This window comes from Ammodytes marinus (genome assembly GCF_949987685.1).
Source record: "Ammodytes marinus genome assembly, chromosome: 3".
Taxonomy (NCBI): Eukaryota; Metazoa; Chordata; class Actinopteri; order Uranoscopiformes; family Ammodytidae; genus Ammodytes; species Ammodytes marinus.
The window spans coordinates 5963143-5987927 of NC_137232.1; the positions used below are offsets into that span (position 1 = coordinate 5963143).

Consider the following 24785-nt stretch of genomic DNA (forward strand, 5'->3'; position numbering starts at 1 on the left):
GTCACTGATTTTGTTGTTGTTGTTGACATGTCAGACATTTTTATTTGTAAATTTTGAGTTGATTTATTATTCTCACTTTAACAGATGAAAATAAACAAGTGAGATGGGAAAATGTTAGTTTTTTTCATTTAGTTGCAGAATAATTCTGCATACTAATAGTTGCCTAATAATTGTGCACATATATTTTCTCTTAAGAAAGACAAAACCTCACTTTTACTTTATTAAACATTCAGGTTTAGGAACATTTAGGTTCATTTACATTTTGGATTGACCGAGATCACTGTAGTTTTTCAATAATAAAATGAATCCTCAAAATTACAACTTGCCAAATAATTGTGCACACAGTGTATACTACTGTTAGATAGTTGGTCAAACCAAAGCAATGTTCCGGTGTCACAAAGAGAAAAAATGTTGTGGAGGGAAAAAAAGGAGCTGGCATTAGATATAGCCCAAAGTGTGAACATTTTTAAGAACGGTAAAGGATGGTAATTAGTTTTTTCCAAAATGAATTTTATTTTGATAGTTGTGAAAGGGTGTCACTTTTGGACATTATGACACGTTCCCTGTTACACACATACACACACACACAGAGGCACACCCACCTTCCATAAAAGTGCTCAGGTAAGTCTGTCAGAGGAGACGTGGGTCCCTTGACGGAGGAGCAGTCTGGACCTAAATGGATTCCACCCACCTCAAAGGTTCGTCTAGCATCTACTTTATAGTGATACGTCTGGTTATTGATTATTCTATAGAGTCCTTCTTTACTCAACAGACAACAATCATTTCAAGTAGAAATCAAATGATCCAGTTACTACTGTTGTATAGCGTTTCTGTAACTAACATAGCCTGCTTACACAAAACACAGACGTTGTCTTCTTCACATATACTGTTAAGGGTGTGGCACCTTTCTGAGGTTGTAACTGTTGTAATAGTGGGCAATTTGCCTGATTTATGGCAGAGGGGCACCATGAATCTGCAGGAACCATTTTATTGATTTAGCATCCTACATATGTTTGCTGGTTACTCCTCCATGTTTTAACCTGGCTGTCTATTTAAGGAAGTAGGAAATAAGGAAGTGCATCCACACAGTTCCTTCACTTGTCATGCTGCAACTAGCGTGGTCATCAGCTGATCCTCTTACATTGTGTAGATATGTGGCTCATCTGCTGAACTTCAGAGTCAATCAAAAAAATAAATTCTTACGACTGCTATACATAACTCTAACCTCTCTCTCCCCCCCCCCCTGTCCTGTGCAGCTCCATATGGGGCGGGCAGTGCATATGGCCAGAAGCCTGCAGCGGTCCCTCATGGAGGTTTGCAGCCCCTCACTGAGGTAGCAGAGCCTGTAGACCTGGTCAAGGTGGAGGACAAGAAGATCAAACCAGGACGGCTGGCAGGAGATGCAAAGGTGAGCAGCAGGAGAGGCACACCTGAATAACACAGAACAATTAAAAGATGCATGGACCCAGCATTTAACTTTACCAAGGAGCTTCATCTCTCTCTATTGTTCATTAGTTATTATCATTTCGACACACATAACTGCACTTGCAATTTGTAAAAATAAAGGAATTCCCGCTTTCTCTTTTTTGGTTGTGTCAGGAGCTGGGCTCAGTGGACAGCTCTCTCTCCTCCTCAGACAGCGAGGATGAAGGGATCGGCAAGAAAGACAAGAAGAAAAAGAAGAAGAAGAAGCTGACAAAGAAGAAGAAGAAGAAAAAGGTAAATGTCTTAAAAAAAAGAAGTATCCCAATCACAGTTACTGATTAATCTCTTTAAAAAAAAGACCGTTGGTGTAAATCGGACAGACATTTCACCCTGCATGGCTTCAAGAGGCTGTTGCCTTGATTGCAAACATACACGTTAGGGCTGCTTTGCATAAACCATGAGTTCTGATTCATGACGAGGGAGAAGGGCTACAGCTACAGTATAGCAACTAGCAGAATCAGCACTGCATGGTATTCATTTGTTTTTTTTAATGCAGATCAACTGTCACTTTTGGCAACAACTGGCCCAAGGCATAGCTGTAGTGGGCGTGGGTATTTGTTGTCCCTCTGTGTGTGTTTTCTCAGCTACATAGTTGTGTGTAGTTTATTTATGTGTTGCTAAGTGCTTTAAGAAGAGCCCCTCCCTTCTGCTGCAAGCTCTGTCGCCCTCCCTAAGCGACTGAGACAAAGCCTCGCTCCAGTGTGTTCCTAGTGACTCACTTTTTATACTTTCACCAATGAAAGAGGGTGTCTAGATAAAACTGTTCAATGTGCACACACACACACACACACACACACACACAATTTAGCGCTAACTTCTCCACTTCTTTCTCAACAGGATTCCAGCTCATCCTCCTCATCCTCTTCATCCTCCTCCTCTTCATCATCTTCATCATCTTCATCCTCTTCCTCCTCCTCCTCCTCCAGCAGCTCTTCAGACAGTGACAGTGAGGTGAGAGGTGGTTAGGGCGTATAGCTGCTGATACCGTGGCCAATGGAGATATGGAAAAAAAAATGGCTTCCATGCAACTCCCATCTTGCTCTAACATGTAACCCACTATCTACTGTTGTCACACACCTTCCAATCCCACAAGAGCCTGATAAGGAACCTGTTATGTTTGAATTGCTCCTTTTGGCAATAACTTTGAAGCTTGATGCACAGCTCTCAGTATTCTTTCAGTTGAAGCCACACTGTTTCATTTAAAATGGTTAAGGAGACTGTAGACGTGATGGCTTTTCAGTACTGCCTTCTTTATGGAAATCTCCCAGAGATCTTTTTCCAGCTGCATTGCTAAATGAAGTCCTTGGCCCCAAGCACAAACAGTTTGTAATCCGCACAGAGAGGATTGTTGTGACTGTGTCTCTGCCTCAGGCGAGGATATGGTCAAAGCTATTACAATGCTCTCTGTTAAGGGAATATTTAGGGAGAAACGGCTGTTATATGGACTCTATTTAGACATCTTAAACACTGAGCTCTGTTGTCCTTTGGCAAGTTGGTGCACCTCCTTCTTATGAAGGCGAGAATATTCGTTTTGGCTGACACGCACACACAGGCATGCACGCACACACACACACACACCCACACCCACACACACACACACACACACACACACACACACACACACACACACACACACACACACACACACACACACACACACACACACACACACACACACACACAGCTCAAATGTCCCTTGTATGACCCTAGGGCAAGTGTAGAAGCCAACCGGTTAAATACACTGGTTGTAATAAAGATGAATAAGTAAAGATTTCTAGAAGGGCACTTACATACTCTAAACAAAAAAAGGGTCATGGGCGGTTGCCTCGTCTGCACCCTCCCTGTGCATGCAACATCAACCCTTCCTGGGCCTGCTTTGTAAACTGTTACAGTTAAAGCCTCTTGATATACCTGTGAACCAAGAAGATACACCTGTGAACCTTTCACCTTTCTCACTTCTGGTCGGACTGGCTTAAGCATTGAAGCAAAAAATCACACGAGCAGAACAATACAAAAAGTGCACGTTCATTACACTGGAATGTATTTCTCCCTGGGCTATAGGCGTAGGCCCCAATGTCCTACATGTGATAGTAGCAGGGGGGGGGGAAACCCAGTCAAACACCTTCTGTATGTCTGCCATAGGCAAGTCATGACAATCAAATCATTTTTGATCCATGCAGCTTTTTTTGGAACGGGATCAACCAATCTGCTTATAGTTTCAGTAGTAGTATTCTATCCCTATAAAATCCAGCGGGAGTGTAAAAATAGCTGAACGTACAGTGTGTGCACGTAATTTGTCACATGTTGGGTTGGGTTTCATAGGTGCGCTTGTCTGTTATCTACAGTAGTAAAGGTAGAAATTGCTTAGTATGTGACTAGTAGGTTACACCCAAACCTGCTCCTCATGACTGTGCCTTTTTTATACTGTATGAAAGGAATAGTTCAACATTTTTAATATTTAGCTGTTTGCCTCACTCCCCGGATCAATAATAGGCGACATTGAAATAGACAAGGGTTGCTCATCCAGGTAAGCTTAGCTCAAACACAAGGGGAGCAGGTCAAAAGATAAACTTTACAACATAACTAAACGCTCATGTGTGCTTGTTGGGACTTGCTTATTTACCACGTTATATTGCACTCTATATTTGTACACGTTATATGGTTTTAGAACAACAGGAAGGAAACCAGTACGTGCCTGTGAAGGTCACATATTTATTTATAGATCGCAACATAACGTAAATGTAAAAGTCCCATCAAGCACAAATAAGTGTTTTTAGTGATGTTGTACAGTTTGACTTGCTCCCCTTGACTACCAGTGTTTGAGCTAAGCTAACGTGGATGAGCCCATTTCTATATCAAAAATGCATGCACAGTTACAAGAACGGTCAAAAAGCTAAACATAAATAAATAAATTGAACCCTCAAAATGCATTATAAAAAATAAATAAACACAGTTATGAAAGAATCATCATTCCCTTTCAGGATGACAAGAAGAAGAAGAAGAAGAAAAAGGAGAAGAAGGATAAGAAGGAGAAGAATGGGGGAGAAAAGGAGTACGTCTGGGACACTGTTATCATAACTCAGGCTGGTATGTCAAACACTGTATTTCACACACCCATTGCGATATTGTTTTATGTGTTGGGATGGCTGCAGGTGTCAGGTCCAATGAGGTTGATGCATGTAAACGCTCTGTGCATTCTCCATTACAAAATCATATATAGCTTATTATCATATTCCCAACCCAGATGATACAGTGTATCCCAAACTCCTGTAAAATAAAGGTGTCTTTTGCAGTGCGACCATTTCATCTAGTCTGCGGCTGTTTTGCCTTTAGGCTCTGTGTTTACAGCAAGTCATTAACATAAAAACGGCTTAGTAATTTAAGCTTCTCTCATTAACTTGTTGTGAATAATGTAGAAAGAATATCACTAAACAATATTCAGATTATAGATACCGTATGTGTCTCAGTCAACAGTTGTGTGTAAGTATGTGTATTTTTTTGTTTGTTTATTGAACATATGATTTACATTTGAACATGTTTGCTTTTTTAAGGTCCCGACGGCCAAATGGAAGAGCGTTCTGCGGTCTGTATGAATGTGAAAGAGGTGAGAGAGAGAGATAGAGAGAGAGAGCGAGAGAGAGAGAGAGAGAGAGAGAGAGAGAGAGAGAGAGAGAGAGAGAGACACACACACACACACACACACTTGTCCACTCCAAACCATGCTGTTGCTCTATAGGTTGTTCGCAATGTAATTATTTGTTTTTGTCGCAGGAACTCGGCTCGTCGGACGAAAAGGAGGGCAAGAAGAAAGAGAAGAAGAAGGACAAGAAGAAGGATAAGAAAAAAGACAAGAAAAAGGACAAGAAAAAGAAGAAAAAGAAGAAGAAGAAGAAGGTATGTCACCTGTTTCACAAAACGCATGGCGCATGATACAAATTATATGAAAACAGTGAAACATTAATGTATGGACCCGTTTTTTTTCCATTTAAGTGACTGAATGTTTACTGTCATTCCTTTGTCCCAGGATTCCTCCTCCTCTTCCTCCTCTTCCTCGTCTGACAGTGAGGACGACAAGAAGAAGAAAAAGAAAAAGGACAAGAAAAAGAAGAAGAAAAAGAAGAAGGTAACATGAACAAAAGAAAGTGTATCTGGCACTGTACAGTTACAGCATCTGTCTCATCTGTATATTCTACCTCTGTGTGGAAATAAAATTGATTGCAAACACCTATTGCACTCGTTTCCACAGGACTCCAGCTCCTCTTCCTCTGATAGCTCCTCCTCCTCATCTTCCTCTTCTGACAGCGAGGATGACAAGAAGAAAGACAAGAAAAAGGACAAGAAGAAGAAGAAGAAGAAGGACAAGAAGAAGGTAAATTTGCCAATAACACTTAACAATAAGGGTAAATGAATTAACCACTTGTTCTCTTTGGTCCCTCCCCTATGGTCCCTCCCTGACACACTCTACACCAACAAAGTCGTGCCAAAGTGAATGGACAGTCCCAACAGCCAATAAGAACAGAGAATCGGAGCCTCGCTCTGATTGGTCAAAGTGTCAGCTCATGTTAACTTTGACCAATCAGAAATCATATACCCCAGCTTTAATGCTTACTTAATACTTTATAAACATTAACAAAGCATTAACTAACTGTAAATAACTGCTTAGTTAGTGCTTAATAAGCATTATATAATCATGAACTAGCCATTATGCTTGGTTAATGTTTTTTTTGCTTTCTGCATAAAGGAGGCTTATTTTTTTTTAAATTATATCAAGAATCACATATGAACAGAACATGGGGTTTTCTCAGCACCATTTTTCAACACAAAACTGTAGAGCAGCAGTGTGTGTTCACGTTGTAATTTGGCACATACCAGATTCCCCAGCATAGCACACACCTAGTGAGGAAAATAAGCAGTCACCTCTGTTACCTGTCAAGGCCTGTAAGAGAAAGGTATGAAAGGAGACAGAGTACACACACACCACCACAACCTCACCTCACCTCAGCTTATGCAAATATTTTTTCCCGCTGCAGAGCCAGGAGGAAGTGTGTCTGTGTTTTTGTGTGTGAGACAGTATAGGAGAGAGATACACAGTTACACTATATATACGGTGTGAGCCTGAGCTTGGTTATATTTGTGTTTGTTTGTTTGTTTGTTTTTCACAGGATGAAGAGCAGAAGGAGCTCAGCTGTGCCACTGCTCTTTCAGCCGCCGGTGAGTGTTTCCACTTTTCAGTGTCTGGGGAAAAAGTGAGAGTTAACATGTGCCAATCCTAGCCTTCACTGCATCCAAAGCCCTCCATTAGGCCGATGGTGACAGCATTGTTGGATGTTCTTCTCTTGTGCAGGTGGGGAGCTTGCAGGACCGTGCGCTGATGGAGATAAGAAGAAGGCTGAAGATGCTGACAAGGTGAAATACTAATGAAAAAATGTATGCATGATGCTATACATATGTCTACGAATGCACAGACAATCATTGCCTTTCCCTCCCCGTCATGTCAGGCCAAGAAAGAGCTTAAAGCAACAGGAGAAGGCAAACTGTGCCCTACACTGGCTGGTAGGTGTTCTTCTACACTTTGACACATCAAGGGTGTGTGGGACGGCTATAGCTGTGGCTTTTGGTTATAATGGTGTTTCCTGTCCAACAGGGGGAGCTAAGGCATTCCCTGATGGCAATCTGAGTGACGACGAGGGAGAGGGAGGGCAGGACAAAGACTGCAAGAAGAAGAAGAAGAAGAAGAAGATGAAAAAGGTAAGAGCTATTTCCACTCTCTCTGTATTGCATTATCACCAACACGTGCTCATGCAACTTTTACTGCGAATGACAGGATATTTAAAAGTTATATAAAAAAAAAAAAACGTCCTGTGTTCTGCAGCAGGATTCTGGCTCCGGTTCGGACAGTGATGATGACGAGAAAGACAAGAAGAAGAAAAAGAAGAAGAAGGAGAAGAAGAAGAAGGATAAGGTTAGTGTCACTTCCATATAGTTCCATTTTCTTTGCTTGTTGAATATTATGTCATTCTCATCTCTCTCTCTCTCTCTCTCTCTCTCTCTCTCTCTCTCTCTCTCTTGCTCTCTACAGGATTCCAGCTCTTCCTCCTCTTCCTCCTCGTCCTCATCAGATAGCGAAGATGAAAAGAAGAAAAAGAAGAAAAAGAAGAAGAAGAAGAAGGTAAGGCAGATTTGAAAGACTGTTGTTAAGGTGTTCTCTCCACACTCTTAGGGTGTATTCACACATGCTGTGTTTAGTTCGGTTGAAACGAACTCAGGTGCACTTCCACCTTCGGTGCGCATCTTTCAGACAGGTGTGAATACAGCAATCGCACTCGGGGGCGGACCAAACAAACGCTCCGAGACCCAGCTGAAGAGGTAGTCTCGATGCGCTTCAAAACGCACTCTGCTGCAGTTCGTTTGTGGTGTGAATTTGGCCGGACTCGATCCGACCCAATTGCAGGAAGCACTGTGCCTTTTCTTTCTTTTCTTTTTTAATAAATCGCCATCAGCTTCACATTATGGGAAAGTGTTGTTGTCGCCATTGTTAGGAAGATTAGTTGTGGTTTGACCGGGAGCCCCGAGCGAAAATATTACATTTGATAATGATGCGTGCGGATCAGCGATCAGATGGAGAGGAGCGTCTCCCGTAGCCTACAGTGCCAACAGGTTCACGCTGCGCTTTGCATGAAGTGTGTGTTTTTATTGTTCTTCCCAACGGGACCGTCAATACTGTCCCCGTGTCAGTTTGGTGCTGAACTGCGCCGAACTGACACCCAGCTGATACACAGCTTAATCAGCTGTGTTTCAGTTTGAGCCTATTCTTCACGCGAGTCGCGCGTCCAGCAGCAAAAATACAGTAAAAATGATGTTTCACATCGTAGGCTAGAAGCCACATAACGTGGCATTGTCATAGGGCTACATATTATAAACATATGAAACAACAATAATTAGATTTTTTTCTTCTTTATTTATAGGCTAGATGTAGGCATTTTTATTATTTTTAACTCCATATTATATCAATGATAAATTCGCAGTTTTTACTTCGTTCTTCCTGCTTCTCTCCACCCCAGAATGTCTGTCCAATGAATGAATGACCTTAGATCACGTGTGGTTTTGCTTCGTAATGCTGGTTCACTTGCAAAAGGGGCAATATGAAAGTGGACCACACCAAACAAAAAAATCCAAATTCTATTTGGTCTGGACCAAAGCAAGTGAACTAACGGACTTTCCATGTGTGAATACACTCTTAGTCCACTGCTATCTGGTCCGACAGTGAAAATAATAAAGCGAACAAAGCAAAATGTACAGTACGTTATTTGTGACCAGAGACTTTTTCTTTTTTGTAGAAGCCTTGCTCTTCTGATGATAGCTCCTCTTCCTCCTCCTCCTCATCCTCCTCTTCTGATAGTGATGATGACAAGGTGAGACCACACCCCCTGAGTTTCCAAAGTTAACACAAAAAGTGTTCCATACAATTCACATGTTCAATAACACATCTCTTTTTTGTTCCTTAGAAAAAGAAGAAAAAGAAAGACAAGAAAAAGAAGAAGAAGAAGGATAAGAAGAAAAAGAAGGTGAGAATATCTCTTCCTCTCTTCACAATTTCTTAAGGATATCATGTCACTATTAACCAAAAATAGTTCCAGAAACAGCTGGAAAAGAGGATCACTTTCCTGCAAAAAAACGTACCATTGGTGAACCATTGGTCTATGGCAGAGACTGTGACATCACTTCCTGCTCGTTCCAACTCATAACAAAGAGATACACCACTATCATTGTGTAGATACAACTGTATAAATGAAATGGGATGTGTGTTTTCTAGGTGTGACCTCGAATAGTCAATTGCCAAATAGTGGCTTATGAAACATGGATCATTCTGTTTCAGCTACATGGGGGGGGTGCTGAAGAAGTCTTAAACCAGCACACACGTTGGTGTACTTTTAATATGTCATGCCAAATAATTAAGGGCCTTTTTTAGATTTTTGTAACCAACCTTGAGGCCTGGACTTTGATTTCTTACGACTTATTTTCCCCCCATGCAGGATTCTTCCTCTTCCTGCTCTGAGTCCTCCAGTGATTCTTCTAGTGATGATGAGAAGAAGAAAAAGAAGAAGAAAAAGAAGGATAAAAAGGGGAAGAAAAAGAAAGACAAGAAAAAGGTAAAGAGACAGTGGGCTTGTCGCATTTGTCCAACGCAACCGCCGAGAGCTTCTTTCTGTGTATGTATTGAGATGGGATGTCTCATCTGATAGAGACAGCCACACAGAAACGCAAATCTTCATATTTCCATCCGTCCATTCTATCCTATCAAGGACTCCGACTCCTCTTCTGGCAGCGATTGTGACAAGAAGAAAAAGAAGAAGAAGAAGAAAGACAAGAAGAAGAAAAAGAAGAAGGATAAAAAGAAGGTCATTTGAGATTTGATGAAGACAAATAACATTTGATATGCACTTATCTTTTTATTTTTATTTTTTTTAATGGTGGATGATGGAGCATTGCTTTCTCCCTTTTTCTGAGCAGGACTCCAGCTCCAGTTCATCTGGCAAGGACAGTGACAAGGAGAACAAAAAGGATAAGAAGGACAAGAAGAAGAAGAAGAAGGATGATAAGGTACATTATTCCTCCAATATGAATACCATCAGTTTATGTCACATGTGAAATCCCTGGATCTCATTGGTCCCCTGTTTGCCCCCTTCAGTGTTCCAGCCAATCAGGGAGTGACGCTGACAAGAAGAAGAAGAAGGGTGTAAGTTTTCAAATATGAACGATGCGATATGATGTGATGTGATGAGAATGCTCATTCATTTTTGGGTCAAGCTGAAGTTTCCTCAAGCTAAGAAAACCACAGTCATGATTGTCTATGTAGCCTCTGTAAGCTTAAAAGCCTCTTTTCCACTGAGCGGTGCGGTTCAGTTTGGTGCAACTTGGCACACGTTTATTTGCGTTATGGTTTGCTTTACGGTTTGCGTTGCCGTTGAACCATTCCGTACTGAACCGAACTGTGCTGCTCTGTGGAAACGAAGCATTGGTGTCCTTTATGTTGTGCTGATAACTTTGATCTCGTTACAGGAGAAACCTGATTGCGAGAAAAGCTGCGATCCCAAAATGGAGGTTTGCGGTTCAGGCGGGGGTGGTGGTGGTGGTGGCACACTTTCATCTTTAAGTGGCGGTAGTAGCCCTAAGCCCGGCAGTGCCTCCAGCGGCTGCTACGCCTCGCTGCCCTCCAAACCGGTGGTGAAGCTGGATCCTAAAGGTCCTTCAGCCTTCACTAAGCCCTCTGTCTTAGGAGGCTCCTCACTCAGTACCAAGCCAGGGGAGAAGCAGGATCCTCAGGGTCCCTCAGCTGTCTCCAAGCCCTCTGTCCATGATACCTCACCTAGTTCCAAACCAGTGGTAAAGCAGGATCCTATTGGTCCTTCAAGTGTCACTAAGCCCTATGTTTCTGAGTCAACACTCAGTACCAAACCAGTTGAGAAGATTGATCCCCTTGGGCCTTCATCTATCTCTAAGCCCTTTGTCCCTGACTCCTCATTCAGTACCAAACCATCGGTGAAGCAGGAACCTACTGTTCCTACAAGTGTCTCTTATAAGCCCTATGTTCCTGAATCAACACTTAGTACCAAACTAGTTGAGAAGATGGACCCCCTTGGTCCTTCAACCATCTCCAAGCCCTTTGTCCCTGACTCCTCATATAGTTCTAAACCAGTGGTGAAGCAGGATCCTGTTGGCCCCTCATCTGTCGCCATGCCAGCTGTCCACGAATCCTCACTGGTGTCAAAACCGGTGGTAAAGCCGGATCCTACCGGTCCCTCAGGTGCCTACACGCCCTATGTCCCAGGCTCCTCACTGAGTACCAAACCTGTGGAGAAGCCGGATCCCCTGGCTCCCTCCGCTTCCTCCACAGCCCGTGTCCCAAGCAGTCTCTACGACAGGCCCCACGTGCGCAGACCTCCCAGCCCCATGGAGGCCCTGCTAAATACCCCGCGGAGGTACGGAGATCACCTCAGCTCCAGTGACCTACTGAAAGGGCCGAGGCCTTACCAATAGGGATTTGTCATCGACCACCATGTTAGATGTTACTGATTTAAAAAAAAGAAAGCCTGGCTCATTAGAGGAAGTTGAATGTGATGATGAGATATGCTCTGATGATGCCCCCATGTGCATGGATTTTAAGCACAAAGGATATGAGCGTGCAAAATGAAAAGTGTTTTTTATTTGTTTACAGTGCTTTCTGGTGGAATACAGAGGTTACTTGCTAATGATAAGATGCATTGCGATATGACAAAAAAGATTCATGTCGAGGAGGATAATTATACCATGAGACATTATGGTTTTCTATTTTTGGTGAGAAAAAGCACATTTGTGGTGGAAATTCAAAAATCACATGACCATAATTTCATACGCTTGCTTTGTGGAATAAACCAATACAATTTGACGTGTTTTGTTCCCTGTTGTTATTAGTATGATTAGAAATAGTAGGTGTGGGGATATTTTGATAAGTAATTGCAACATGCTATGGGGGTGGGGGGATATACTGTAGTCTATAACAGGTGTTTGACTTAGATCGTTGGTGATGCTTAGATTACAACCCCATATTGGCCTAAATATTTTGTTCACACTGGAAACACTGTGCTTACATTTTAAAAGGGCTGAATAATTTGCATGCTTTATTTCAATGCATGCAGATACGGATCTATAATAAAAGGAGCTTTCTCTGACATGTCCAACACTGTGGCTTGGTGCTGTTTGGTTGCTGTCAAGTAAGTCAACTGAGATATCATAAAAAAAACAAGCTGTTCAAGATTGTCATAAACCGGTTTCATTGCTGAAAGGAACCTACATTTGATTCAAAAAGTACAAAGTCACACATTGTATCATCATCAAAAACATCCACACAATGTTGTAATTATTTTTTTATTCCCAGCAACAACAATAAGCTCTTTTCCCCGAAATATATGTTGCTAATATATCCATATATGTTAAAGTAAATGATACCCATTACCAGTAGCGTAAAGAAAAGTAACCTTCATTTACTGAAGTGGAGAGAAATGACAGAGACATTATTAGGCTCGTTCGACTAAAATGCTGCAAAAATGCTGTGCGCTCAGCAATACGCGCGTCATAATTGCGCAGGTCTGAGCGTGACCTGCGCAGGTGAGCGTTTTAGATGGTTGAACCCAGCGCGGGGGAAGGCGGGGGTTAGGTGCAGAGAAGAGGTCACGTGTCGGAGGTGCGGCCCTTCCAGTTTTCCTGCATGAGAGAAAAACTGTTGCAGCTGGTCTATTTGCTGCCACTTGTTTGGGGAAAGCACACGCACTGAAGTCCACGATGTCGTTCGACCTGTCAGAAGGTAGGCTTACATTTAAGTTCACAGGATTTGGCAGGATATCCCTTGAATGTTAATCCACTACTGAATGTTTTTTTTTTCTGTGTGATTTGAACTGACTATAAGAAGTCTTGGTGACAGCATAGAGTTAAAAAGCAACAGGGATTTGTAGACCTATTATTATTACTTGTACACTAAATGTTTGTGCGCCTGGCAGTTTGCTCAAATCTCTACTGAATGTTTTAGAAACAATTTAATTTGTATCTGCTTTTTGATTGGTGGTGACAATGCTTCAGATTGTCTAATTTCACTTTTATTCTAACCTGATACCTCAAACCTGCTAACCATCCGTCTCTTTGGCGTGTGTGTGCAGCTTGTGGGGGGGATGACAAGATGAAGAAGGAGACTGCCAACAAGGATGAGTTTAGTTTCCCCTGGTCCAAGGATAAGAAGGTAAGAGCTGTGTTTAAAAATACATTCTAACAAAGATGCTTGTGTAGTCAATGATGTAATGTGATGTGTCATCTCTTGCCATTTTTCTTTTATTTTCAGAAGGACGGCAAGTCTGGAGATAAGGACAAGTCTCATTCCAAGGACAAGTCTCATGATAAGGACAAGTCTCATGATAAGGACAAGTCTCATTCCAAGGACAAGAAGGACAAGTCTCATGGCAAGGACAAGTCCCATAAGGACAAGTCTCATTCCAAGGAGGGCAAGCATAAGTCAAAGAACCCTGAGGAGAAAGAGAAGAGGAGGAAGGAAAGGAAGGAGAGAGGAGAAGGCTCCGGCTCCTCTTCTTCCTCATCGTCATCTTCATCCTCCAGCAGTGACGAGGTAACACAGATCTCTGAGCTGATTTTTTTAAAGGCCTACTTCACCTGTTTGAATATGAAGGTGTATTGAATTCTGAGATCCTATGTAGTATAAATGTGCGAAAAAATTTAAATCGGTTCATCCTAGCCTGAGAAAAGGCAGAAAGAGTGTTTTTTTAACCCTATATTTCTCTTTCTCGTGACATCACAGAAAGAGAAATATAGGGTTAAAAAAATACTTACTTTGTAAATATTACTGTGATGTCTTTTACTGTGACATCACAGTAATATTTACAAAGTACGTTTTTTTAAAAATACAATACACCTTCATATTCAAACCGGTGAAGTAGGCCTTTAAGTGTAGTATGCAAAATGTATATAAGCTGTATACTCTATAGAGAAACACAGTCTTGCTGTGTCACTCAGAACACGCACAGGCTTTTTTTTACTGCGGTTGTTCAAATGGGTGTAACTTTTTATGACCCCGAGTAGTTCCTCACGTTGCACTTATTATGTTGCTTGTTTTTCGCGTTTTTCCTCTGGACGTTTTTCAATTGCAAACATTACCATAGAATGCAGCTCTACAGGCTCACAGTCATACCTGTCACGCCTGGTTTCAAAGGTTGGTGTGTGTGTGTGTCAGATGTCCACACAGAGACAACAGGTCCCACTGGCAGTGCCTGTTTTAATCACAATTGACAGACCGTGACCGCACCCCTCCTGCTTATAGTTATTTATAGCTCATATACTGTCATTGAGAGACAATCTTAGCGTAACCATGGGAATCTTATCAACTTCAGGGCTAAAGTCCTTTTTGTCCTGTTGTGTAGCTTTCTATTCAGAGGAGACATGACAAACATGTTGGCCACATTTGTATGATTATAATATATTTTATTTTTTGTCCATGCAAATAACTGAAAGCCAACCCAGGCAGGGTGGGAGAGACACAGGCCATGCCCTGGCCTGACTTCCTCTCAATAACAGAAAGTGAATGTCATTTTGGTGATGATGCCGCTGCCACATCCACTCATACATTAAAGATCCACTCAGGATGCTCTTTAATAAATCATGTATCCTTTCCTGCACTGACAGCCATGTTCTTTTGGTCATTTCAGGAATGATGCTTCCTGAGGGACTGGACTGCTCTGGTGCTCTCTCTGGATGTTTGTTTATTGACAGAGAGTCAGTGTGTGGTGGTAGTTTCATTCTTCTTCATGGCCTTTCATCAGTGTCACAGAAACACACACACACACACACACAGGTCTTGTATAAACCTGTACAATGTTCCGACAGCAAAAAGAATGATTAGTTTTCTTCTCAAATTGTTGCTGTCAAGTAAAGTGTTTTTTCTTCACCACAAGATGGCAGTGTTGTCTTTTTTTTCAAATCGATCAAAGTTTGGAAGCCAAATATAAGATTAAAGTGGTTTAATCAAGTATTTGTACATCAAGAAAAAATAAATAACAACAAAAAACATCAGAAATACTGTTGATAATAATGAGAAAACATAAAAAGATTATCTTGAGACAAATAATAAGTAAATGAGTTGTGTATATGGATTATTTTTTAATTTATATTAATATTAGTTATTCTGGGCTGAAACTGTTCAATAATGGAAAATGTTGCTAATCGTGTGGATGTCTACTGGCTGCAGAGCTTATAATGTCAGTGGGTGTCTATGGACCAGAGGTCAAAGTATTTACACCTTTCACTATAGTACAAGTAGCAACACTGCAGTGTAGAAATACTCCATGCACACACAAACCATATGTATGTGCATCTAAAATAAAAATACAGTTATAAGTGTCAAGAAAAGCATTCATTATGCAGAATGATTCAGGGCTATAATGTTGTGTATTACACTTAACTATTGTTAATACTGTTGTTGCATTTGATGTAAAATCATAGTTTTAATAATAGTGTAGGTGGTTGAGGTGAAGTAAATGGCATCATATTTAGAGATGTTCATTTGTTTTGTAAAATCTAAATGTGCAAATGATGTGGTTATTAAAAAAATAGTTTCAAGATGTATTTGGGGAATTGTTATGCTTTATTAAATAGTTTGGAGTGACAGAGGTGAAATGGGGCAGAGAGGGGCACCTCCCCATGATCTGCTAACGTTTAACAGTCAGATCCATACAGTAGAGTAAAAAGTACACAATGTTTCCTTCTGAAATGTCAAAAGAATAGAAGCGTAAAGTGTTGTTAAATGGAAATACTACGCCATGTTCACTCTCAAGTAAATGAAGCTCTAGCTGCACACACACTGTCAGGTTGAACTGTTTCTACAACAATAACTTTCCCTGTAGGGAAAAAAAAAGTGATGCTTCTCAACAGCGTGTCCAGTCACTCACAAAGGGGCCCACCCGCTCACCTGACATCAATATTCAAGCTCTGGTGAACTCCAGCCCAGACTGAAAGGAGAAAGGGCGGGGGATTGCAACATTTAGCAGTGAGGATCTCCTTCATGTCTCTTGAATCTTTCATGGGCCGGGCGGGACGGGCAGAAAATAAAAATGCCATCCATCATGTGCAAACTCTTATCTTATCTCAACCTGTGATGGAATATTAAAGTGAGAAATCAGCGGCCGATTTACAAGAACCTCTTCTTGATGTATTGATCTGGTCAAAAAAGATTACGTATCAGGCTCCATTCACGCCAACAATATGTCTATTTTGTAGAACAGCATATCTTTTCCAGTCCTATTTCCATATTTCCTTGCTGTTGTGAATTGGCCTGACTCTGCACGTTGACACATCGCTCGTGTCATTTGCATTTGTACGTAAGGTTTGAGGCATCAGGATAGGAGAGAATAAATGTGAAATTAGAAAATCTGAAGCATTATCACCACCAATCAAAAGCAGCTACAAATTAAGTTGTTTCAAAAGCATTCAGTGGACATTTGAGCAAGCTGCCAGGCGCACAGACATTTAGTGTAAAGAAAAATACAAATGCCAGTTGCTTTACCATAGCTACGAGGAAATGGTAACGTCAACAAACCTCAGTCCACAGTAAAAGGGTGAGTAAGGATATCAGACTGGTGCAATCATAGCTATTAATACAGACCAGAATTTGATCCTGGTTTTTCCTTCTCAAGTGTATTGCCAATGTTGTATGTATGTTGTATTAGGGTAGAGTGGGGTGAGTTGTGCCACTTTTAACTCAACGTGACTTTAAAGTGAGGCCTTGTCGGTAATGTCTCCAACTAAAATATGTGTGTATATTTCAGGATGTGGTGCATCCCTGGCAACAATAACTTTGGATTTGAAATAAACTGTTTAAGAAATATAGCTTTCGGAAAAAAAAGTGCTCTCGTGGTAATGAGTATGATGCATTACTTTATTTGAAGGTACACAAACTGCTTCACTAACGGTAAGTAATAGTTAAGTAATCATTTGTCAACGAGTAACATCTTATTAACAAATCGATCCAGTATGGGACCTAAGCCAGCGACTGAAACCAAGGATGGCAAATGTAAGGCGTACCCTGCAGCAGCTGATAAACCTTGAGCATTACTAGTTCATACATAATATACCTTGGATGTGAATGTATAAGATGATCATCTCGTGTCTAGACTGACATTTTATTAACTAATTGTGAAATCTAAGGGGAAAAAAACGACCTTTTTAACTCATAATTACCATTACTTAATGCTTCATTAAGACATAATCTCCCAGTCTGTTTACCGGTAACTAATCATTAGTGCTTGAATCTCAGTCTCAACTCTCATTACCTACTCATTAACTTTCCATTACTTAATGCTTCAAAAATACAGTATATATAGTTTGTGTACCTTCAAGTAAAGTAGGCTAATGCATCATAATCATTAATGAATGCTTACTTGGCCATTAACGTACCATTACTGAAGCACTTTGTGTACCTTCAAGTAAAGTAATGCATCATACTCATTAACAAACGCTTCCATTAATGGACCGTTAGTGAATCAGTACCTACTCATTAACTTTCCATTATCTAATACTTCTTTAATACAGTATGTCCCAGTCTGTTTACCAGTAACTAAACAGTGCTTGAATCAGTTTATCAGTACCTACTCATTAACCATTACCTAATGCTTCATTAATACAGTAACTCCTGGTCTATTTACAGTAACTAATCAATAGTGCTTGAATAGCATTCTCTCAGTACCTTCTCATTAACTAACCATTTCTTCCTCATTCCTTCCTCTAACTACTCACTTTTTGTGACCCTTATTGGAAAGTGTAACCGCTCGGGGTAGGATAGCCTGGATGGTCATTTTCTGCATGGAGGGTAAGTTTTGGAAACGTGTGCGTCTATTCCCACCGGAGGAGAGGTCACGTGGCTGAGGTGCGGCCCTTCCAGTTTTCCTGTGTGAGAGAAGAACAGTCACAGCGGGTCTATTTGCTGCCGCTTGTTTTGGGGGAAGCACACGAACAAGTGTCCACGATGTCGTTCAACCTGTCAGACGGTAGGCTTACATTTAAGCTCACAGGATTTGGCAGGATATCCCTTGAATGTTAATACTTATTGTTATTTTTTCCTGTGTGATTTTAACTTATTCTCTTAGAAGTCTTGGTAACGGCATAGGGTTGAAAAGCAACAGGCATTTATTTTTTTGAATTTTTTAAATGTTTGTGCGACTGGCAGCTTGCTCAAATCTCCACTGAATGCTTTAGAAACAACTTCATTTGTAGCTGCTTTTGATTTGTGGTGACAATGCCTCAGATTTTCTAATGTAACTCTTTAAAATAAGGTAAACACAATTGTAGTACCTACTACATAGATACGTTACCTACTACATAGTTTTTATTTGTGCTGCCTATCACATGTGTGCCACCCCTTGTTTCTAGAAAACCCTGTAAGAAATTGGAAATGTGACCACATATTTAAGAAGAGCCATCCATTTGACTCATCCTGTAAAGAAGGGAGACACAAGGAATAAGATATAAGCACATTTAAGCTAAAAAAAACTGTGTTTTGCCTTTCAAAGTCAAATGTTCATGATCAAGGTTTTTTGATTATTGTGTCTGAACAATTATAGACACGTTTGAAAACATTTGACACATGTTTTAGTGCTTTAGTATGCTACACTTTGTGTCTTTATAGTGGACACTCTCCATTGAAGCTAACATATTTACTTTAATTAAACCTTAAATAAGTAATTGTCTTATGGATTTGTCTTGCATTACAGTTTATGAGATATATATCAATGACACAATTTACCCCATGGTATTCTCTCTTGTGGCACAACTTACACCACACCGGGGGCAAGTTGTGCCACAAGACAACTTTTTTCCGAAAGATATATTTCTTAAACAGTTTATTCCAGATCCAAAATTTGTATTGCCAATAAAATGTATTGAGTAAAAAGTGGCACAACTTAGGCCACTCTCCCCTACATTATTTCTGTGCTACCTACTACATACGTTTTTTTTTGTGTTACCTAACACACAAGTTAGGTACCTTATTGTAAACCTAACATTTATTCTCCTAACCTGATACCTCAAACCTGCTAACTATCCGTCTCTTTGGCGTGTGTGTGCAGCTTGTGGGGGGGATGACAAGATGAAGAAGGAGACTGCCAACAAGGATGAGTTTAGTTTCCCCTGGTCCAAAAAAGATAAGGATAAGGTAAGAGCTGTGTATGTAAAATATACATTCTAACAAAGATGCGCATGTAGTACCAGTCAATGATTTATGTGACGTCATCTTTTGCCAATTCCTTTTGCTTTTTAGAAGGACGGCAAGTCTGGACATAAGAGCAAGTGTCATGACAAGGACAAGTCTCATTCCAAGGACAAGTCTCATAAGGACAAGTCTCATTCCAAAGACAAGGACGGCAAGCATAAGCCAAAGAGCCATGAGTGCAGAGAAGATAAGGAGAAGAGGAGGAAGATAAGGAGGGAAAGGAGGGAGAAGAGGAGGAGTGAAAGGAGGGAGAGAAGGAAGGAAAGGAAAGAGAGAGGAGGAGGCTGCGGCTCCTCTTCCTCCTCCTCCTCCTCATCTTCATCCTCCAGCAGTGACAAGGTAACACAGATCTCTGAGATGATTTTAAATAGTGTTGTACGCAAAATGTATGTACGGTGTATAATAGAGAAACACAGTCTTACTGCGGTTGTTCAAATGGGTGTAACTTTTTATGACCCTGAGTAGTTCCTCACGTTACACTTATAATTATGTGGTGTGTTGTTCCTCTGGAGATTTTTCCAACTGCAAACATTCCATAGAATGCATCTCTGCAGGCTCACAGTCATACCTGTCACGCCTGGTTTTATAGGTTGGTGTGTGTGTGTGTGTGTGTGTGTGTGTGTGTGTGTGTGTGTGTCAGACGTACACAACAGGTCTCACCGGCACTGCCAGTTTTAATCACAATCTTATCGCAACCATCAAAATCTTGTCAACTTTAGGACTAAAGTCATTTCATTCTGTTGTGTGTAGCTTTCTATTCGGAGGAGACAGGACAAACTTGTTGGCCACATTTGTATGATAATGATATTTTATTTTTGAAGCAAGTGAGGAAGAAAGCCAACCCAGGCAGGGTGGGAGAGACACAGGCCATGCCCTGGCCTGACTTCCTCTCAATAACAGAAAGTGAATGTCATTTTGGTGATGATGCCGCTGCCACATCCACTCATACATTAAAGATCCACTCGGGATGCTCTTTAATAAATCATGTATCCTTTCCTGCACTGACAGCCATGTTCTTTTGGTCATTTCAGGAATGATGCTTCCTGAGGGAGTGGACTGCTCTGGTGCTCTCTCTGGATGTTTGTTTATTGACAGAGAGTGAGTGTGTGGTGGTAGTTTCATTCTTCTTCATGGCCTTTCTATCAGTGTCTCACACACACACACACACACACACACACACACACACACACACACACACACACACACACACACACACACACACACACACACACACACACACACACACACACACACACACACACACACACACACACACACACACACACACACACACACAGGTCTTGTATAAACCAATCTGCTGTACAATGTACCGACATCAAACACATTTTTTCCAAATCGTTGTCTTGTCAAGTAAAGGTTTTTTTCTTCTTCACCACAAGATGGCAGTGTTGTCTGTTTTTTTTTCTTCAAATTATCAAAGTTTGGAAACCAAATGGAAGGTTAAAGTGGTTTAATCAAGTAGTTTTACATCAAGAAACACTGTTGTTAAAATGACAAAACATAACAAGATTATCTTGAGACAAATAATAAGTAATTGAGTTGTGTATATGGATTATTTTTTTAATGAGTTATTCTGGGCTGAAACTGTTCATAATGTAAAATGTTGCTCCTCACGTGGATGTCTACTGGCTGCAGAGCTTATAATGTCAGTGGGTGTCTATGGACCAGAGGTCAAAGTATTTACACCTTGTACTATAGTACAAGTAGCAATACTGCAGTGTAGAAATACTCCATGCACACACAAACCATATGTATGTGCAAAATACAGTGTCAAGAAAAGCATTCATTATGGAGAAGGATTCAGTGCTATAATGTTGTGTATCACTTAACTCTATTGTTGATAGTGGTTGAGGGGAAGTACATTGCATCATATTTAGTGAGATGATCATTTGTTATGTAAAATCAAATTGTGTAAATGATCTGGTAACTTTTAATAGATCAGTACAGTGGAGTCAAAAGTACAATAGTTGTGTAAAGTTTTGTTAAATGGAAATACTACACCTTTTTTACTCTTTAAGGAGAAGTGATATGGTCCTTTTAGCAGTTGGCAGTCCCCTCCCTCGTCCCTACGTCACCGCCACATGAACACACAGCCGTCTTCATCAGATAGTGCAGCGATGGAGAGCAGAGAGTCATCGTTCACGAGCACAGAGACCCGCCTCTTTATAGCGCTCTGTCTCCTGATTGGATAAAAATGAGCGGGATACTCAAAATCTTAACTGGCAATTACGGCAAAACTGAATGACTGGGAGACCTGGGGCCTCTACCGATTCTCTTTTTTTGCATAGGAAATTTCCTTTCCTAACGAGATGACCGGAAAGTACTTGGCGGAAAGGTGGTTCGAATTCTAAAAATGCTTAGGAAAGGAGCCTTGATGCATCCTTTAACCCTCCTTTAGCATAGGTTACTACTGACCAACCTTTACGAAAGGAAAGGATAGTTGTATCCCATAATCCTTTACGGCGGCAATATTTAAAGCAACAACGGGTTGAACAGTTTATACAACAATACCTTTCCCCTGGAGAAAAAAAAAGTGAATCCTGTGATGCTTCTTAACAGCTATGTCTAGTCACTCACTGAAGCCATGATGCAGCACTAAACAAAGGGGCCCACCCGCTCACCTGACATCAATATTCAAGCTCCGGTGAACTCCAGCCCAGACTGAAAGGAGAAAGGGGATTGCAACATTTAGCAGTGAGGATCTCCTTCAGGTCTGTTGAATCTTTCATGGGGCGGGCGGGAAGGGCAAAAAATAAAAATGGAGCAGTTTCAAAAAGGAATCAATAATAAATCAAGCGTGCATCTTCTGCCGTAGAATAACCCAGTTCAAGCCATCCGTCATGTGCAAACTCTTATCTTATCTCCACCTGTGATGGAATATTGAAGTGAGAAATCAGCGGCCGATTTACAAGAACCTCTTCTTGATGTATTGATCTAGTCAAAAAAGATTACGTATCAGGCTCTATTCACGCCAACAATATGTCTATTTTGTAGAACAGCATATCTTTTCCAGTCCTATTTCCATATTTCCTTGCTGTTGTGAATTGGCCTGACTCTGCACGTTGACACATTGCATTTGTCCATAGCTACGAGGAAATGGTAACGTCAACACACCTCAGTTCACAGTAGAAAGGCGAGTAAGGACTGGTGCAATCATAGCTATTAATACAGACCATGATACAACATCCTATGAACACAATAGCTCAACACCAGTATTTTGGCACAAACGGAGCTAGTGCTGAATGTAGTCCAACAGAAATGAATAAGCAGATATTTTTTTTTTATATTTGATAAATTGTATAAAGGAAAAAATACAACTTTTTTCCTGGTTTTTCCTTCTCAAGTGTAATGCCAACTTTGTCTGTTGTATTGGTCTTATGATAATGCAAACGGGGTATATGTAAGTTCTGGACTCTTGATCAGACAGCATTCAATTATAACATTTTACATTTTGGATTTAGGAAACTTAGGAGGGGCTCTTTTATTTCCATTTTTATTTATTATTATTATTATTATTATTATTATTATTATTATTATTATTATTATTATTATTATTATTATTATTATTATTTTAATTTAATTTTTTTTTTTATAGTCAAATGATACTGAAAAAAGATATGGTTTGCTTCAGCCCTGGACAGACCCTTTTTAGTTAAAGACTACATTCCTAAATACACATACCTGTGCAAAACAAATACAGTGCATATGTGGGCTAAAAAAGGAATCTCGTACAATAGTGTGCTAGTTGTGCTGTATAAGGTTTGGTTTGATCATGTTTGTTGGAGCCAGTTAATAATAGAACTACAAGTGTGGCACTTTTGTTGTTCTTGAGTGGTGACGTAATCACTGCGTGTCCCGTGCCACAGGTGCGCAAGGCACACACAGGAGACGCCAAATAATTTTCAACCGCTCGGTACCGCTCAGTTTTAACGCACACGTTTTGAAACTAAATGAAAGTGTAAAGCGAATAAGCGACGCTGTTTTTGGTTTGTTTATTTGGTTTGAACGAAACATTTTGGAAGCATGCGTTTTTGTGATTACTTTAAAATCGCATACACTCGCAACACACACGTTCGTTCATTCATTCACTCATTCATGCCCTCACCCACTACTACAACCTGCCGATCTTCAATCAAAACTGCAAGTAAGTGATGCCGCAGTGTGTTGACAAGTCTGTCCCGAGGCGTCTATAGGCTTTACATGTGTTTGAAAGTTGTGAGTGACAATGATTTTGCCATATACAGTAGGTTCAGTTTATGTAGACTGTTGCTCATCCTAAAACATCAGCACAACTACCTTCTTAATATTCTCGATGTACACTCACCGGCCACTTTGTGATTTAAAGTTATAAGCAATTGAACAGGTGTAGCTGTAGCCTACCTAATAATGTGGCCGGTGAGAGTATAAAACAGTGTATTTGTGTCAGAAAGGGATGAAGCTTAAAATGTTGTGCAGCTTAAAGTTAAGTTATCTTTATAAGTCAATTAACACAATGCACATTGAAATTCATCTTTACACAAGTTACCACAACTCGGAGGGGGTCAGAGGGAGCGCAGGGTCATCCATATTGCAGCGCCCCTGGAGCAGTTTGGGGTTAAGTGTCTTGCTCAAGGACACGATGGTAGAGGTGGTGGGTACTGTATAGATGTAATACCAGCCACCACCAGGTACCACTAACACCCTCCTGTCTGGTGCCGGGGATCCAACCAGCGACCTCATGGTTACTGTTTGGACCCTCTTTCCTCTAGGCCATCCTACCACCCCAATCTGCCTCTTTGCGACACCAGACAGAGAATGTTTTGTTAACTCTGTAACACCAAACACTGTGTAGTACCACTACAAACGTAAAGGCCTTGACCTGCTGTGCTGGATGTTTGATGTTGTTTGCCCTCTGATTTAGCAAAAAAAAGCAAAATCCCAACAAGTCATCCGACCTTTTCAGAGCGGGGGCTAAGCGTGCATGTGAGAAAAGCTGAACATTCAAGGCAGGAAGAGAGAGAGAGAGAGTGAGAGATGAACAAAGAGAGAGGCGCAAAGGCAAGACCTCAGGGCATCCTTAAGATCCTCTGGACTTGTACCTTATTGGTCTGCAGTGATGGGCCTTGTGAATATCTGCCAACAGCTTTGGGGCAGAAGAAAGACGATGGATGGAATGGATGGATGGATAGATGGATGGATGGATGGATGGATAGATAGATAGAGGGATGGATGGATGGATCGGGCACTACCCCCCCCCCCCCCCCTCCACCCCCCCACCTCTCCTCCTTTGACTTCCTCCCTCCACACAGTCTAAAAATGAAAAATTAGAGAGGGCGAACAAATCCCCCCAATACTTCAGTCAGAATGTTTCTCTTTTGATGTTTGGGTACTTTTTTCTCTGTCTGACCAAACTGTGCATGTGATTACCCATCCTGTCAGGTAGATAACATATATTCTAGGCTTACAGCTGTTTAGTGCTGAGGTGAGCTGAGAGTGATCAGTG

The 24785-nt window shown here is 40.9% G+C and overlaps 2 protein-coding genes across 3 annotated transcripts; both read left to right on the forward strand.

Moving 5' to 3' along the window:
• Nucleotides 1–563: 563 nt before the first annotated feature.
• Nucleotides 564–11911, forward strand: LOC307271524 (uncharacterized protein). Of its 2 annotated transcripts, none has more exons than XM_080054014.1 (22): nt 564–698; nt 1257–1408; nt 1600–1719; nt 2323–2436; nt 4467–4572; nt 5037–5089; nt 5257–5379; nt 5510–5608; nt 5732–5854; nt 6648–6696; nt 6830–6891; nt 6984–7038; nt 7130–7233; nt 7358–7447; nt 7565–7654; nt 8823–8897; nt 8991–9050; nt 9519–9635; nt 9789–9884; nt 9997–10086; nt 10175–10222; nt 10546–11911. In XM_080054014.1, the coding sequence occupies exons 1-22, from the start codon at nt 677–679 to the stop codon at nt 11521–11523; spliced, it is 2826 nt and encodes a 941-aa protein (XP_079910140.1). In that variant the 5' UTR covers nt 564–676; the 3' UTR covers nt 11524–11911. The 2 variants fall into 2 exon arrangements, with proteins under 2 accessions (XP_079910140.1, XP_079910141.1); XM_080054015.1 differs by having other exon boundaries at nt 7361–7447.
• Nucleotides 11912–12738: 827 nt separating this feature from the next.
• On the forward strand, nt 12739–15022 carry LOC307271528 (uncharacterized protein). The gene is made up of 4 exons (XM_080054022.1): nt 12739–12826; nt 13176–13255; nt 13355–13636; nt 14730–15022. The coding sequence occupies exons 1-4, from the start codon at nt 12805–12807 to the stop codon at nt 14733–14735; spliced, it is 390 nt and encodes a 129-aa protein (XP_079910148.1). The 5' UTR covers nt 12739–12804; the 3' UTR covers nt 14736–15022.
• Nucleotides 15023–24785: the final 9763 nt, after the last annotated feature.

What these genes read in the sequence shown, in the direction of transcription:
- LOC307271524 (XM_080054014.1), top strand. Translation starts at nt 677, where the DNA reads ATGGATTCCACCCACCTCAAAG. An exon ending in AGAAGAAGAAGATGAAAAAG is followed by an intron (nt 7,234 to 7,357) that starts GTAAGAGCTATT and finishes TGTGTTCTGCAG; the next exon opens with CAGGATTCTGGCTCCGGTTC. An exon ending in AGAAGAAGAAGAAGGATAAG is followed by an intron (nt 7,448 to 7,564) that starts GTTAGTGTCACT and finishes TGCTCTCTACAG; the next exon opens with GATTCCAGCTCTTCCTCCTC.
- LOC307271528 (XM_080054022.1), top strand. Translation starts at nt 12,805, where the DNA reads ATGTCGTTCGACCTGTCAGAAG. An exon ending in GTCGTTCGACCTGTCAGAAG is followed by an intron (nt 12,827 to 13,175) that starts GTAGGCTTACAT and finishes GTGTGTGTGCAG; the next exon opens with CTTGTGGGGGGGATGACAAG. An exon ending in CCTGGTCCAAGGATAAGAAG is followed by an intron (nt 13,256 to 13,354) that starts GTAAGAGCTGTG and finishes TTTTATTTTCAG; the next exon opens with AAGGACGGCAAGTCTGGAGA.